General features: G+C 47.8%; 7 protein-coding genes across 7 annotated transcripts; 3 read left to right on the top strand and 4 right to left on the bottom strand.

Moving 5' to 3' along the window:
• Positions 1–203: 203 nt before the first annotated feature.
• Positions 204–1,858, bottom strand: N7518_003908 (3-deoxy-7-phosphoheptulonate synthase class II; the record flags this gene model as incomplete). Its single annotated transcript, XM_057184835.1, has 6 exons — positions 204–1,242; positions 1,294–1,345; positions 1,401–1,493; positions 1,549–1,612; positions 1,666–1,775; positions 1,837–1,858. The coding sequence occupies 6 exons, from the start codon at positions 1,856–1,858 to the stop codon at positions 204–206; spliced, it is 1,380 nt and encodes a 459-aa protein (XP_057041605.1).
• Positions 1,859–2,895: 1,037 nt separating this feature from the next.
• Positions 2,896–3,561, top strand: N7518_003907 (uncharacterized protein; the record flags this gene model as incomplete). Its single annotated transcript, XM_057184834.1, has 1 exon — positions 2,896–3,561. The coding sequence occupies one exon, from the start codon at positions 2,896–2,898 to the stop codon at positions 3,559–3,561; it is 666 nt and encodes a 221-aa protein (XP_057041604.1).
• A 618-nt stretch (positions 3,562–4,179) lies between these two features.
• On the bottom strand, positions 4,180–4,599 carry N7518_003906 (uncharacterized protein; the record flags this gene model as incomplete). The annotated part of the gene is made up of 1 exon (XM_057184833.1): positions 4,180–4,599. The coding sequence occupies one exon, from the start codon at positions 4,597–4,599 to the stop codon at positions 4,180–4,182; it is 420 nt and encodes a 139-aa protein (XP_057041603.1).
• A 981-nt stretch (positions 4,600–5,580) lies between these two features.
• N7518_003905 (uncharacterized protein) lies at positions 5,581–7,016 on the top strand (the record flags this gene model as incomplete). The annotated part of the gene is made up of 2 exons (XM_057184832.1): positions 5,581–6,287; positions 6,341–7,016. The coding sequence occupies 2 exons, from the start codon at positions 5,581–5,583 to the stop codon at positions 7,014–7,016; spliced, it is 1,383 nt and encodes a 460-aa protein (XP_057041602.1).
• Positions 7,017–7,097: 81 nt separating this feature from the next.
• N7518_003904 (uncharacterized protein) lies at positions 7,098–7,547 on the top strand (the record flags this gene model as incomplete). Its single annotated transcript, XM_057184831.1, has 1 exon — positions 7,098–7,547. One exon carries the CDS (start codon positions 7,098–7,100, stop codon positions 7,545–7,547), a length of 450 nt encoding a protein of 149 aa, XP_057041601.1.
• Positions 7,548–7,708: 161 nt separating this feature from the next.
• On the bottom strand, positions 7,709–8,106 carry N7518_003903 (uncharacterized protein; the record flags this gene model as incomplete). The annotated part of the gene is made up of 2 exons (XM_057184830.1): positions 7,709–7,822; positions 7,885–8,106. Coding segments are annotated over 2 exons (336 nt in total), but the record flags the coding sequence as incomplete, so codon positions are not given.
• Positions 8,107–13,356: 5,250 nt separating this feature from the next.
• N7518_003902 (uncharacterized protein) lies at positions 13,357–15,193 on the bottom strand (the record flags this gene model as incomplete). The annotated part of the gene is made up of 3 exons (XM_057184829.1): positions 13,357–13,737; positions 14,763–14,949; positions 15,030–15,193. The coding sequence occupies 3 exons, from the start codon at positions 15,191–15,193 to the stop codon at positions 13,357–13,359; spliced, it is 732 nt and encodes a 243-aa protein (XP_057041599.1).
• Between the last annotated feature and the right edge of the window lie 246 nt (positions 15,194–15,439).

The following is a 15,439-nucleotide window of genomic DNA, read 5'->3' as shown; positions in this document are numbered from 1 at the left end:
ATTGTTGCTACTTTCTTCCAATCTCAGTTGAATCAATTCAATCCTAGATGATTTAAATCTAGACTTTTTACTCATATCCGTAACGAGGCCAACTTGCAAAACATACATGACTTTTGATTCAGAAACTCGATGATAATGCCCGAAATATTTTCGCTGTCCCGCTTCAACATTCAGATATCTCGTGTCAATCCAAATAGATGATATCACTCCTCAGACTCTTCACGATAGAATCCAGCAACCAAGAAAGCCAGCTCCAAAGCCTGCTTCTCGTTCAAGCGTGGATCACAGAATGTCGTATACCGCTCCCCAAGTCCATCCTCCGTCAGCCCACCAGCACCACCCACACACTCGGTAACAGCCTCTCCGGTAAGTTCTAGATGCATACCACCAAGGAACGACCCTGCAGCGCGGTGGATCTCCAACGCCTGCTTCAACTCAGACAAGATATCCGTGAAGTGGCGGGTCTTCACACCAGATGGTGTGCTCTGCGTATTGCCATGCATAGGGTCACACTGCCAGACAGGGATATGACCGGAGGCCTGCACAGCGGCAATATGACCAGGGAGGAAAGTGGCGATTTTCCCAGCGCCGTATCGCGAGATCAGAGTCACCTTCCCGACTTCACGATCCGGGTTCACGACATCCAGCAGCTGCACCAGCTCATCTGCCGCCATGCTGGGCCCGATCTTGATTCCGACAGGATTGGCGATGCCGCGGAAGAACTCGATATGCGCACCGCCGAGTTGGCGGGTCCGGTCGCCGATCCAGAGGAAGTGGCCGGATGTTGCGTAATAGCCTGTTTCGGGAGCCGTGGTGGTGCTTCCTGGGCGCGCTGGGTGGCGGAGGAGTCGGGTTAGGCTCTGCTCGTATTCTAGGGAGAGGCCTTCGTGGCTGGTGAAGATGTCGGCTGTCTCGAAGCCGCGGTCTTTGTCGATTCCTACCGTGTGCATGAAGCGCAAGGCATCCTTTACTGCACGTACGGTTTTGGCGTATTGCTCTTTGATTGAGGGCGTGATTACATGGCCCAGGCCCCAGTCTAGTGGGGAGTGCAGGTCTGCCAGGCCTGAGGACAGGGAGGCTCGGAGATAGTTCAGAGTCGCCGCGGAGTGGAAGTAGGCTGAGACTAGACGCGATGGGTCTGGTTGGCGGGATACAGGGTCTGCTGCGAAGCCATTGATATTGTCACCGCGGAACGAGGGCATTTCCACTCCGTTGATGACCTCTATTGGACTTGAGCGTGGCCTAGTTTTGTTATTAATTTTGTGGTCATGGATTAATGAATGAAAAACATACTTTGCAAACTGGCCTGCAATCCGGGCAATACGGATGACGGGCTTATTGGCGCCTATTGGTGGATTAGTTGCCATGTTTTCTTTGCTTTTTGTGGGGGTCTGACATACCCCAGATGAGAACCAAACTCATTTGCAACAAGAGCTTCACTTTGGCTTCGATCATTTCTTGGCTGCAATAGTCGAAGAGCTCGGCACAGTCACCTAGACAGAATGCTTAGTGCTTGTTTTGGGGATATCCTTTTCTTGTGCGACATACCACCCTGTAGAACGAATGCTTTGCCCAAAGCGACATTTCGTAGGTTCTTCTTGAGATTGATGATCTGCAAACCAGGTCAGTATAATAGCTAAGATCCAGTCTGAAGGAAAGACATACTTCTTGTGTGGTCACAAGTGGAGGAAGCTTCTGTAGTTTCTGCAATGAGTCTTGCAACCCTTGAGCATCCTCGTAGATGACATCTTGCTTGATGGGCTTTTGTGTCCAAGCTAGACATAGTCAGTGATATTGGATCAAATGTGAGACAGATTTACAGATTTTTGCTCATACAACTAGGGCTCCATTCGGCCATGGTGAGGGCAATCTGGAAAGGTGGGGGGGTCAAATTTCTTCAGTTTGACCAGCAGTAACAAGCAAATGCAATGAGTAATGAGTTGGAATAGGCAGTAGAATATTGATAACTTCTTAGAAATAGCAACAAAGGACTGATGAGGGAAAATATATCAAGGACGGCAACAAAAGAAAGCTAACTAGTTGACTAAACAGTGGTGTGTGTACGTGATACGCTTATTCACGGACTCGGATGACTCACCTTGATGCCTGATATCCAAGGCAGAATATTTATCCCGCATCGTGTGACAGTAACTGCTACTAGGAGTTCAGTACAGCTTCAGTCAAAAACAGGGGAATACTATTGACTAACTACAATTCACATTGAACTCTCACTATGTAGCAGGCTAATGACATTCATTCCTCAAGCTAGTTAGTAGTAACCTTAGCATGTACAATCATAGGGAAGGCATCATGTCCTATATAATAAGTTCTGTACTTACTTAGAATTGAATGAGTTTAACGGAATCTTTGATGAAGTGGATGAGTGCTGTTCTCGAACTTTATTATATATAGTGCATCGAGTGTAGACGATATGCCGTTTGGGGCGACAGAGTTTTGTCGATATAGAAATTTCACTACCCCAGATTTGGCCAAAGCCGACCCTGGAGCTAAATTTGGAACAGAAAAGACGGACCACGGAAACAATAAAAGGGGCAATGCAGAGCAAATGCTGGCGGATATGGGAAATTAGCCCAATCGTTGGCGAATAACGAAGAAGAACGTAGGCAACTCTCGTGTCGAAATCGGGTCTAATCAGGCGACCACACGGGACCTGCGCACTGTGATTGGTCAAGTCTCGCGACTAAGCCTTTCGTGGCCATTTTCGGTTAGCGTCGGTGGTTTAGGTTTGGCTAGTTTAGTACTAGCGCGGCCCTAATAGATGAAGGGGCCTGGTTTCGCCTGGCTCAGAAGATATTTATTAAGCCCTCCGTCAGCTTGTTTTTTCTTTCTTCTATTCAGCAAATATTGTTCCTATACTCCCACACTCGTTTGAAAATGCAGTACAAGGTCCTTACCACTCTTTTCCTCGCCGCCACGGCCCTGGCCGCCCCTGCGGATCCTACTTCTACATCCTCAGGCACCGAGACTGCCGACAACGATGAGACCTACGATATCGCGGATGTGCCCAGCTCCATCATGAGTGTTCTGGCAACAGCCATCCCGGCCTCATGGTACGACGAAATTATTGACCCGGCCTCCCGCAGCGTGATCATCAGTGAAGCTGCCGCTGGCACCTACCCAGCTTGGTACAACGCGTTGCCTAGCAGCGTCAAGGCCTGGGCCACTTCCAACTTTGACGACCAGCTCGCTGGTGTCCCGGCAACCGCATCGGCAACCGGTACTCAGACCGAGACTGCTGATAGCAGCGCCATCGAGACTGGCTCCACCACTCCTTCCCACCAGACCTCCAATGCCGCCGTGACCACTTCGGCTTCCACCACTGCCTCGGACTCCACCTTCATCTCTAGCACCAGCTCCGCATCCAGCTCTGACTCGAGCTCTGTCTCGAGCTCCAGCTCCGACTCCAGCTCCGACTCCAGCTCTACATCATCTTCTCCCTCTTCTTCGCAGTCTACTGGTGGCGCCCCTGCTCCTACTGGGGGCATTGCCATGGGAGTTGCTGGTATGGCTGGTGTTTTGGCTCTGGCTCTTGCCCTGTAGAGCATTGCATAATTATTCATTTGCCTGCCTGGCTGTTGATAATAAACTCTGACTTCTTGTGCATAATCTGTGTATATAATAACCTTTTCATTATATATAAACAAGAATATTAGGCCGCTTATGCAGCTTTGTCATTTCAGTAATTTCAATGGTCTTTTCAATAGTCTTCTTAAATGTAGATAAATTATAGCCCACATAAGTACTACGTGATATAGACTGATCAATTGATCATGCTGCTAATCGATCATTATAAGGCACTATCGCAAACAAGAAGATTGATCCCTAACTTGATATTTTACAAAAAGAAAGAACCGAAAACACAGCCGGTGTCTCTCGCTGTCGTTATCCAATTTCAATTGTCACTCGTAAAAGGTATGGTAAATCGCTTGTTCGGGGTTCGGACTGTGTATAAGCTCAGCTGTTAGCATATCCAATCAGTACAGGTAGTGATGCAGTCCACGGGAATAAAGAACCAGGCCAGTCAACAAGTCCACCAAATAACATCATAAAAAGCGTACGGCAATTCTCTTTGCGGACTGTTCATGATAGTCCAGGTTAGAATCTTCAAAATCAATACCGATAAAGAGTAAAGCAACCCGACAAACCCCAATTTATGGTTCACTCTGGAACCCGATCCTTGATGTAATCCAGTAGCCTGAGAAGGCGATTGTAAACTGTCTTGTCACTGTTCGGGCGATTCATAAGTCTCCACGCGAGCATATTCAGCTTGAAATGGAGCCTATGACAGTCCCGTATGAATTCATCGACGAAGTGCGTAAGAGGCTCGTTTCGCACTGTCTGGCAGCCTGGGACATGCTCAAACATGGCTTGTCCCGTGCTTCGGATATTGTCCACCTCAATTGTAAGTCGGCCTAGCTTCTCGATTGTGGTTTGGCGATCTTCGGAAGACGGGTCTTGCCAGCTTAGCCGGTCAACGACCTCCATTATGGAGGCTTGGAAGTGTCGCCATGCGTCGTGATAGGCCTGTTCCCAGATGGACACGCCATCGGAAGAGGAGTTTCCCGTAGCTGAGGGCATCGTGAAAGTCTGTTAGTAGACCTGTGCTAGGCTATATAGTTGTTAGTGAAGTGATACTCTAAAAATAACACAAGAGATCGAAAGAGACAGTGAAGTAAGGATGTGACCATAGCCGATTGACGATTAGATGAGAGCTGCACTGAGAGGATAACTCGACGCGGTGGTGAGTGTAGTGAAAGTACAATCGAACGGACTTGATCGAATATGTCGAGAGTTAACGATGTATGTTATGAATGCCTTTCATGGGGCCACTTGGAAAGTCGAGGACACGACAAAGGCTTGATTGTCTGAACCACGACTAATCGGATCCCAAGTCAAAGTGATAAAAGTACACAAAGGCCCTTGTTTATTCCATTTGTCTATTTGCTACTCATCTCAGGCAAAAGTTGGGGTGTATTATTTCCTTCGTATCAATTTACCGCTCACACTTCCTTCTTTCTCACTGGCGACCTGGATCCGACACATTTTATTCATACCATCGACACCATCAGCACTGATATATACGCACGAAATCGTCCGAGCAGGTCCGACAGCTAGTAGGCTGATTGGGATCGTGCTCGAAATTTGTCTATTTGAGGAATCTAGACTAGTTCGTGCTAGTTCCAATCTTGAAGGTTCAATACCCCAGTTCACTCACTCATATTACAAACTATGAATACTATATGTAGAATCTAAATTGGCACACTGGCGGTACTAAACTCGTGCCTGGAGTATTTACGGTCTCATATCTCGAGTCCATTGTTGGCCAGGCGGTTAACTCGGCAACATCTTCATCGCATTGACCCCACGCAAATGTGGGGTGAAATTGTGTCATAGCTCCTTTTTCACCCCAACTTTTCTTTTCTACAAGAGTTACAGACTGCTTTACGTACGGAGATAAAGTGCCAAGGTAGAATCACGCACAACAGTGTGTCATACATCCGATCGGTATCTACCCCAGGCGCGCTCGCGTGACAGCTTCCCGAACCGGGATCTCCGTTGATGGGGACTTCTCCGCAAATCCAGAACCATGGCCAAGACCGCCACGAGGGCCGAGAATATGTCCATCCTGTCTCCCAGGACGCTTCCGACTTGACTGGTCATCATGCAGACTTGTCGGGTACAGAAAGCGACTCCGATCTTGAGAGCGATGACACCGCAATTTTCGAAAATCCCCAGCCGAGGAGATTGGAGTCCGCGCCGCTGATAACAAGTCGTCGGCGATTTTCCTCAATTGATGAAGATAATGATCATGACGCCGTGCTCGGGCCGGTCGAGGAGGACGAAGAGAAACCAGTGACTTGGAGCTCACTACCGAAGAAGGGCCAGTTGGCAATCTTGACCTTGGCGCGACTGTCAGAGCCGTTAACGCAGACCTCTCTGCAGGCATATCTGTTTTATCAGCTCAAATCGTTTGATCCATCTCTGCCAGACTCGAAGATCTCCGCCCAGGCGGGTATGCTCCAGGGTTGCTTTACAGCCGCGCAATTTATCACCGCTGTCTGGTGGGGCCGTCTTGCCGATGCTGAATGGATGGGACGGAAGAGAGTGCTGTTGATCGGATTGATGGGCACCTGTCTGTCTTGTATAGGCTTTGGCTTCTCTCGATCTTTTGCGACGGCCATGGTCTTTCGGACACTAGGTGGGGTATTGAACAGCAACGTGGGAGTGATGCGGACGCTGATTGCAGAGATCATCGCTGAGAAGAAGTAAGTTGATATGTTCACACAATGTGCCAACCTGCCTTGAGCTAACTGTTTAGATATCAATCCCGCGCGTTTTTGCTCCTACCCATGTGCTTCAACATTGGTGTAATCATAGGTCCAATCTTGGGAGGCACTTTGGCCGATCCTATCAACAGCTTTCCCCAATTTTTCGGCCCGGGTTCTACTATCGGGGGCAAAGACGGTGTCTGGTGGATGCAGCATTGGCCCTATGCATTGCCGAATCTTTTGAGCGCAATCTTCATATTTACGTCATTTCTCGCAGTGTTTCTTGGGCTCGATGAGGTGAGGTCAATCCCCGTCCACACTCATATAGTCACTAACAGCGAAACCGTCCAGACCCATGAAATTGCACGTTATAGAAAAGACTGGGGTCGTAAATTGGGCAAGCGGCTTACAAGAGCTTGGACCCGGCGACCCCGGCACTATCGTCCACTTACACGCTCCAGCGACGATGACTCCGTTTACACGGACGGCAGCCTCGGTGCTTGGTCTACGCCATCAAGTCCAGCTCGCTCTCGCGTGCATCCACGGCCGCATAAGAAAATAGGGTTCTGCCAGATCTGGACACGCAACATTGTCCTGACTTTGGTGGCTCACTTCCTGCTCGCCTTCCACACAAGCGCCTTCAACTCTATGACATTTGTATTTTTGCCCGCACCCCGTGCCCCAGAGAACTCCGGCAAGGTCTTTTCCATTTCGGCGGTGGACTAGGTCTTCCATCATCTCGAGTTGGGCTTGCTACTGCTATCATTGGTTTCCATCGGCCTGCCACTCCAGATCTTCCTATACCCGATGATACAGACAAAGCTGGGAACACTGACATCATTCCGAACGTTCCTTCCTTTTTCGCCCATTGCATACGTGCTGATGCCCTTCCTTGTGGTTCTTCCACGCATACCATGGATTATTTGGCCCTCTTTCACGTTTGTCATTAGCTTACAGGTCATCTCGCGGACATTTATCCTGCCCGCTGCTATCATCCTGGTAAACAACTGTGTCACGGATCCATCTATCCTAGGCACAGTCCATGGAGTGGCACAGAGTATTGCTAGTGCGGGTCGGACCATGGGTCCTTTCCTGGGTGGTTGGGGGCTGGGCCTGGGCCTCGAGAATAACATGATTGGGGCTGTCTGGTGGGCACTGGCTGTTGAGTCTTTGCTTGGTTGGGCTATGCTGTGGAGCATTTACGAGGGCAAGGGAATCGAACACAAGAAAGATGAGATAGAGGAAGACGAGGAGTGATTTTCTTCAACCTGTTGATAACCATTGTCTACATGCCTTTGTGACAACCAGACCCCTAGCATAAAGAGCGAGTCTTGATATGTAGAAACGAAGTTTCGTTCCTACCTGATTCATTCCGACTCGATCCATTAAATTGTGCCAAAAGCAGTAAATAGTTTGAGTCAACACGCCTGAACAGATGGGGCAATGAATGCCTTCATTGCCTCGGTGGCATCCCCATCATAAGCCTTGAGCAACTCCGTGGCCTTGGTCTTATTTAAATCGAGCTGTTCAGCCTAGATATATCAATAAGGCTGCACAAAGACGAGCACCGAGGCCATAGACATGGTAAACATACTAGCAGTGTAACATCAGCTGGAGCGACCTTAACTGTCTTCTTTTTCAGTCCATCAGTCTTCGGTCCCTCAGCCGCCTTGTTGTTGCCAGAGCCCTGTCCAGCAGCTATTTCGAGCCGACTCATGGCCCTTCCCAGAGCTTCTTGGTTTGCGCTAAGCGGTGCTCCGGCAGAGGCACCCTCCGTTGCGATCTCATTTGTGTTGAGGAGGAGAGAGCGGCGGCGGCTTTCCGATCTTCAGCGTTTGAAGGAAGGGAGGTTTCAACGGTTTCTGGGTCAGCAGTTGCGGAGGAATTTGATCAGACATATTTGCTTTGTTCAACGGATGTTGGGAGTTAGAGTTGATGTTCCTGTTGACAGCACGACGTCACCGATAAGCCCCGGGTTCAGATAAGCGCTGACATAATTATTTTGTCCATCCATCCCCGGGTTTTGATCTAAGAAATTGGACTACTCTTTCTCTTTCGGCTTTTTGGCCTTTAAGTAAGAGCCCAAAGGATACATGTATTGATGAATTAGGTTAATATATACCAGGTAGGCTGCATCTTTTATAGACAGCCTAAATATCGCCTTTCCGGGGTGCCTGCCGCCTAGAAGTATCCCTCCTTCCATGATTCTCGGTATAGGTAAAGTATCAAAAATTCAACTCGATTTTATCTTGTCTGCCAAAGTTCTATCCTAACTTCAAGTTCTAGCAAGGGCTTAAGATTAGAATAAAATAAAATAAATGCACCGACCGGGATTCGAACCTGGGCTGCCGCTTGATCACAGGAAAAACCTGTTTTCCTATTGGGAAAGTGATCTCGCTCATCCCCTCCGTAGTCTTAGATGATCAACCACCCTTGAGACAGTTCAATTGAATTCCATTAGATCTTACATTCTTTCATCTAATTTCTGATGGGAAAGACACCCTCCTGTAGTTGCTGAGACCCCTGGAAGCCCTCGCAGAAATCACAGGAGGAATCCTGTCCCAAGGGTCTGTCATATACCCTTAGTATAGGTGGTTGAGCGCTCAGTGAAAGGCTAGGTCACCTGAATACCCTGTATCTACTAGGTATTGTAACCCTAGTTCTTGACATAAAACAAAAAAAAAAGATTCATGTTTATGTCGACCCCATCCTCTCTTCCTCTTCCTTCATACTAGCTTCTTCTAGTCTTGCCCCGATAGAATCGGATGAATATGAGTCCCGACATAAGTATCATTAGAAGGCTCCGGTGGTCGAGTGGAACGACTTTGCTTTCCCATGCTCCTAAAGAGCGATATCTGGAATCAAGCAACAGCCCGGGTTCGAACCCCGGTCGGTGCATTTTATTTTTGTTTTCTAATTTTGCATCCCTGGGATTCCCCTGGCCCAGCAGCTTACACGCCAACATTGCTAAACCCCGGACCAGAATGGAAACGGTCACTCATTCAAGAATACATAGGGGATCCATGGCATGCATGACAAGGCGGTTGAACGTCTCCTAGCCCACTCTCGGGTCAATCACGACGGGGTTGGTTGGGTGCTTAGCACGGGTTGCCGCTTGGTCTGATTAGAGGGAAAGGGATCTTAGTCAAGCAGGAGCCCATCGGCAAGTTTTCCAGGTGCATCCGAAACCCCGAGTTTGAAACAATCAAACGAACCTCGTGACACCCAATAAAGCTGATTGAACCAGGGTAATTTTGCATGAACTCGCGGAGGGCTGCGTGAGCGATAGTAAATTGACACATTTCCAGATGCTGAAGATCCAAATCAATGCAGATTGATATGCTCGGGAACCCATCAATATAATGTGACTCCACTAAAGGCTACGCGCATATGGTAAGAAGACAGTATTTTGCCTTGTCTATGCTATTTGGTTCGGTCGCTCGGTTGTACTTTATGCATGATAGCATACCGACCTAGGTCTTCATGTCGGTTGACTAATAATTGGTTGACTCGTCCTTCAACTCTTAATCAGGTCCGCTAGTTGGAGGCATTGGCGTCAGGAGTGGATTTGTTCTTTACGAAACCAGTCCATTCAAAGATGTATCATGGTTCATCGACGACTGAAATTGAAGGTAGTGTCCTGTCTGGTCCAAATACGACGTTGACGCCACTAGCAAAAATGGCAGCTCTACACCTGATCGCGCAGCGTCCCTTTATTACATACATTTGTCCATTGCTCTAGCGTTCGTTGACGTTGGGATGACTTCTTGGTCTCTTTAGTATATTGAAACCGCGATTCCCAGTCAAAATTGTCAGTGGTTCGGAGCAGCCCTGATCCATAAGGGCAACGACTTCTGGTTCAATTCCTGTGATTGTAAGGGGTGACAGCGAGAGATCACTTTCCCCTACATATACACAGGCAGCGAACACAGTGGTCAATGTGACCAAGTAACCATGAATCATATCGTTGTTTTTAAAGAATCCAGGGAATTCGACGCAAAGGATGCTAGGCGAGCCAACGCCGAGCTTAGGAGCTATCAGCTGTGATACGATCAATCAGAGGGTCTGACTGAAGCTTTCGGAGGATTGAATCTGTTATACAGGCACTGGAGCGCAAATCAGTAGAACATCCGATGAAGCGTTAGAGCAGACGGATCACATACGTGAAACCTCTAGCGATCATGTCTGGAAATCTGTTGATTACAGTTCCACCGTCTCCGTTGATCTGTTGGATATAGGTATTGATCTGCTCAGTGGTGGCCGAGTCTTGAAAGGTTACCTGTCTTTGTTAGTGGGGATCGTAGGGGATGAAGGGAAGTTCAGTTACAATATAATTCGTAGTCATTTTGTCGGGCTTGTTTAATTGGCGTTGGCTTTTCGTTGAATGAAAGAATGAGAGGCTCAGATTACAAATTATTCCTTTGACGGTAACCAGGCTATCACTCGGATTGGAGTGCCAAATGACGTCATCGCATGCTCGCAACGGAATGTCGTAAAAAACTTTTCCTTTTTAATAGTCGTTTACAATAGGAGGCCTGTTCGATGCAAGACCAATATCATGTTAGTCAAGTACCCAGCTGTATCAAATAAGAATAAAGGCGCTTTTTTGATGATCAAACTGCCATCGGAAGGCTCTTCGAAGAAAGGAAAGGCGGTACCACCTTGCCAAACTCTCCAGACACTGGTCTATTCCACGGTCGCCAGGTTTTGCTGCGAATCTTCTGCAACCTTGGTAACGAGCTAAACCTGTGACCGATCTAACGCACGGATAGGCGCCGAGAAAGAGCGAAAGAGTGTAAATCTTCGTGATCAAGGCCTGACTCTGTACCCGGCCGTCAGCTGAACGACTAGTTAAAGCTCTCTGTGGTCTAACTGACTAATCGCCTGCATCACGCGACATGACCAATTACGTCATGAACGTCAAGTCCGATAATCTTGAGTATACCTGTTCAGATCCAGTCCCCATCGCAGGCTTGGTAAATCATCTGAAAATACAGTACTAATATTTCAGAATGCAATCAGGAGGACCAGATTCCGAGTAGGTCCCACCCTTCCTAAACTAACGACGCTAATGATCCTCTCAGCCATTGTCTAAATCCGAGAACCGTCTCCTCAAAAAGTACGGAGAGCTGCCGCGTGGAGGCTTACTTGCTCAAAAGTCCAAGGTACTTAAAATACAGTTTCTTATGACGCATACTAACTGACCATTGGCAGGAACGGACATACTTTGACTCTGGCGATTTCGCTCTTTCTGCTGCTGATCGCGAGACTGACAACGGCGCTATCCAAACGGGCAGAGCCCATCCTCATCGGGAAAGCATTTCGCACCCTATACCTCTATCCCAACCTCTAGTAACGTTAACAAATATGCCAACGAAGATATATGTAAGAAAAGTGCGAGTATTGAGAAGAGTCCTCTCCTTCACCAAACAGACACTAAGGACGAAGCGACCATCATGAAGGGACAGGACGATCATAGTCTCTTCACGAACATTTAAGGACCTCAAATTGTCGCATTGAAATTAAAAAACAAATTGATGTCATTCAGCAGGAAGGAACGTACCTTACTGATAGTCAAAGAGCCATCACAAATTGGCTCAAAAGGTCTATTTATCAGGTTACGGAATACATTACAGTCTCACGGGTTCGAGAAACTATCAAAGAGACGTAGGTGGTGACATGAGGTTTCCCGAAGCACCTGACTAGGGTGTACACATTGGGAACAAGTTGTGTGGAAACACAGCCAAAGTGTCTGTCTGCTCAGCAACCGAGCAAGATGAAGATCATGTGGGATCGAGAATCTGGTCGTTCGCACGATGGTGGATCACTCTATTCGTAGGAATATCTAGATGTGCCAAAGATCGTAGTGTTTCCCACGATAGACCTGATCCGAGTTCCGAGTAGGTCGGATGGAGAAAAAAACTGCGTCTGGAGAATCATAACTACACAACTCAAACTTATTGTGCAATAGATTCGTTGAAGTAACTACTGTATTCAGATAATGATTGGCGTACAATCTCTGACCAAGAATGGGACAATAAGGCCCTCGATTTGTAAAGGTTTCCCTTCAGGAAGTTAAAGTTTTCGCTGTGGTCTTACGGTTGTTTAGGTTATTGTGGGTGTATCTTTATCAACCTGCTACAGATCTTTGTCTGTCACTAGTATTAGGGGGCTGGATAGTAGAGGTTCTTGATGGGTCAGTCGTCTTTCATCTGAGCCATAGTTGGAGACATACTAATTGCGAGCCAAGGAAAGCCGAAAACCCCTGCACATTTTACTATATTCATGTGCCTTTTCATCAGGTTCCCTAGTTTTTCAAAAAATATATGTTCAATATTTTAAAACGAACTTGCCTTTCATTTCGAACTTTGAAATCCGTAGGAAATTTGAAAGTCGGACAAATGCATTATCAATTCAAAGTAGAACGAGACCGATCTGACACGCAATTAAATGATAAAATCGTAGGAGAGGAAAGTATTTATTCACCATTAACGCGCGGGTTTAACGTAATATCCAACGTGGGGAAAATCGGCGGGCAGTGGGGTGTGACCGAACGTTTGTTAAACGAGGGCGTGCCAAAGTAGATGTATATACAGTAGGGGCTGAAAAGATTGGCTAACTGAGAGCCCCTTCGTTACCTGGATCATGGGTCCGAGCCATCTAGGTTAGTCGAGCCGCAATAGAAGATGGCTCGAATACTGTTCTTATGAGACTTGGGGAGGACCTTAAAGTAACTCGGGGAAAAAAGTGGTCCAGGTGGCTGAGATGCTCCAAGCGGATAAAGAAGAGCTAGATTTTGATAAAGAACTGTAGCGTCTGTTTCTTAGCCTCAAAAGATATCAGCTGTCTCTGACGCTAGGGGTTGCGACTGTACGAGTTCTGAAACCGTTGAGGGCCAGTTGGAAGTCGGGTGGCCTGCCAGGTCTTGAGACCCCGGTCTTAAGGCCCGTTGGGTCCCTGATGTCAGGTCCTCTGCCTTCGGTTTGCAATCACTAAACCCAAGTAATTGGCATTAGGCTGCTAGACTCCAAATGGCTTGGTATATCTCTAGCGACTAAAGTTCTTATCAGGCAGCATCTCCGGTAAAAATGAAAGGGGCAGTGCGTCGGGCTGAAAGCAAATGCGCAGTAAGGCCCGCAAAGATGAAGGTGCCCAGGAGGCCGTCGGTGGCTTCCTCGGTTGCTCCAGCAATCTTCCGGATGTCAGGCTGAACCCCCTTGTTCTTCTTGAGGGTCGCTGGACGAGCAGAAGGCGAGGGTGATCTGAGTCTGAACGCCTCGGAGTTGTCCTCTACGTGTTTGACGGCCCCAGTCCCGATCGTAGATGTCGTCGTAGGTCTCCCCGCCTTCAATAGCCTCGTCGAACCTGCTACACGGACTTGGTCTTCCCCCCGTGGCGCTTGCGCTTGAGACACAGAGCCGGATCGCGTTGTTGCACACGAACGTGACTACAGCTCCAAGTTAGTCTTCACCACGATCTTCAACGACGACATGTACAGCAACGCGATCCGGCTCTGTGTCTCATGCGCAAGCGCCACGGGCGGAAGACCAAGTCCGTGTAGCAGGTTCGACGAGGACAAAGGGGAGGACGGGGAACCTACGACACGTCTCGATCAGGACTGGGTCGTCAAACACGTGGAGGACAACTCCGAGGCGTTCAGGACTCAGATCACCAGTCGGTGGGGGCAGAGTAAAAGAGAGGGGGTAGCGAGAGTGCAAAGTAGAGGGTAGGAAGAATGAAAAAGTGAGAGAGGGAGGAAGAGCAGCGAAGACGGGTCTTTTATGTCGGCATTGAAGGTGGGTTACATGACGGCGTATTGGGAACCTAAGCCTAAAAAGGCAAAACCTTAACCGGATACAGTAATTCTGAGGTCCATAGTTTACAATGATAATCCTTTACTGAATTCCATTAGTCGCATCCTTTTTCTACGGTCTACCTATACAAGGCTCTTGAAAGACTACCAAAAATACTTCTGAAGTGACTAATAAAGAGACTACTGATCCCATCGAGCAATTACGAAGGCCATAAACGCGGCCGATATGAATCCCCACTTAATTCATCTTCACCCAATTCTCTCCAGAAGATCAGCGCAAACCATGGTTGAGGCTGTCAGATCCAGGGTGGATTCTATCATTTCTACTTACGTAGGGAGTATGAGCAAGAAATATTTGTTTGATTCAAATATAAATTACCAAGGCGTTGTGCTAAAACGTACAAGCAATCAACAACAATTTTGAACAGGCAAAAACATTTATGATGTCAACAAAGCGAGCGTGCATGCTGCTTTTGGTACAATTCAAAATCACATTGTTTCTCAAGCGAGTTGCGTGAGTCTTGGGTTATCGAAGTGTCAGTTCGAGTATGTGACTTTGTCATCCCGTTCTCGAGAGGGACAGCTTCGACACGATGCATATCGTTACATAAACTCGGTATTGGACCTAATAATGGGTTCGGTACTCGGGCCCTTGGCACCGCTGTACTTGCCGGGAGTTGTGTTTTTATTTCCTCGATGAAGAAGGTAACTTCCATGAGCGAGAAGAGATCGGATGAAGGATGGGACTGTGAGTTGTTGGGAGTAGCAGCCGCTACTATCATTGTCTGGTTGCCGGGCTTCCCAGGTTTCTGGGCTCCGTTGCTGTTGTACTGGAATGCCTTGACACTTAAGTACTTGCGCAGGAGTAGCCACCCAGCACATGAAGGTTAGCGACATATATTGCCGTGCTAGATTCACGGATGTACCAGATTTGGTAAGTTGTGTTGTGAGGAGAGTAAAATTGCAAATTTTTGTTTAGAATAGCAGCAATGATAGTGAACAAGCCCAGACTCATCACACCGATGAGGACGACCTTTCTGCGCCGTTTGAGCTGAGCTTTGATAAGGAGGGGAATCGGAATGGCGAACATGACGGCATCAGAGGGAAATATTGAAGACGGCTTGGGTTATCCGATTAGTACTGGTATGTCGCACCTGCATGTTTATCCACCGGCATGGCCGAGTATTGTGAGAACGGCCGGCAGTAAACTGCATAATATGTGACCATTATGACGACAAATCCGACGGCAACGTAAACGGCAAGGATCTTGATATAGAGGTTCGATTTCCAGATTCTGCGTGATTCACCAATAAGAGCATCAACATGCATGTCATGA

The sequence above is a fragment of the Penicillium psychrosexuale genome (genome assembly GCF_028828465.1).
Source record: "Penicillium psychrosexuale strain IBT 29551 chromosome Unknown utg000003l, whole genome shotgun sequence".
NCBI classification, from domain to species: Eukaryota; Fungi; Ascomycota; class Eurotiomycetes; order Eurotiales; family Aspergillaceae; genus Penicillium; species Penicillium psychrosexuale.
This window is presented reverse-complemented; position numbering and strand designations above follow the sequence as displayed.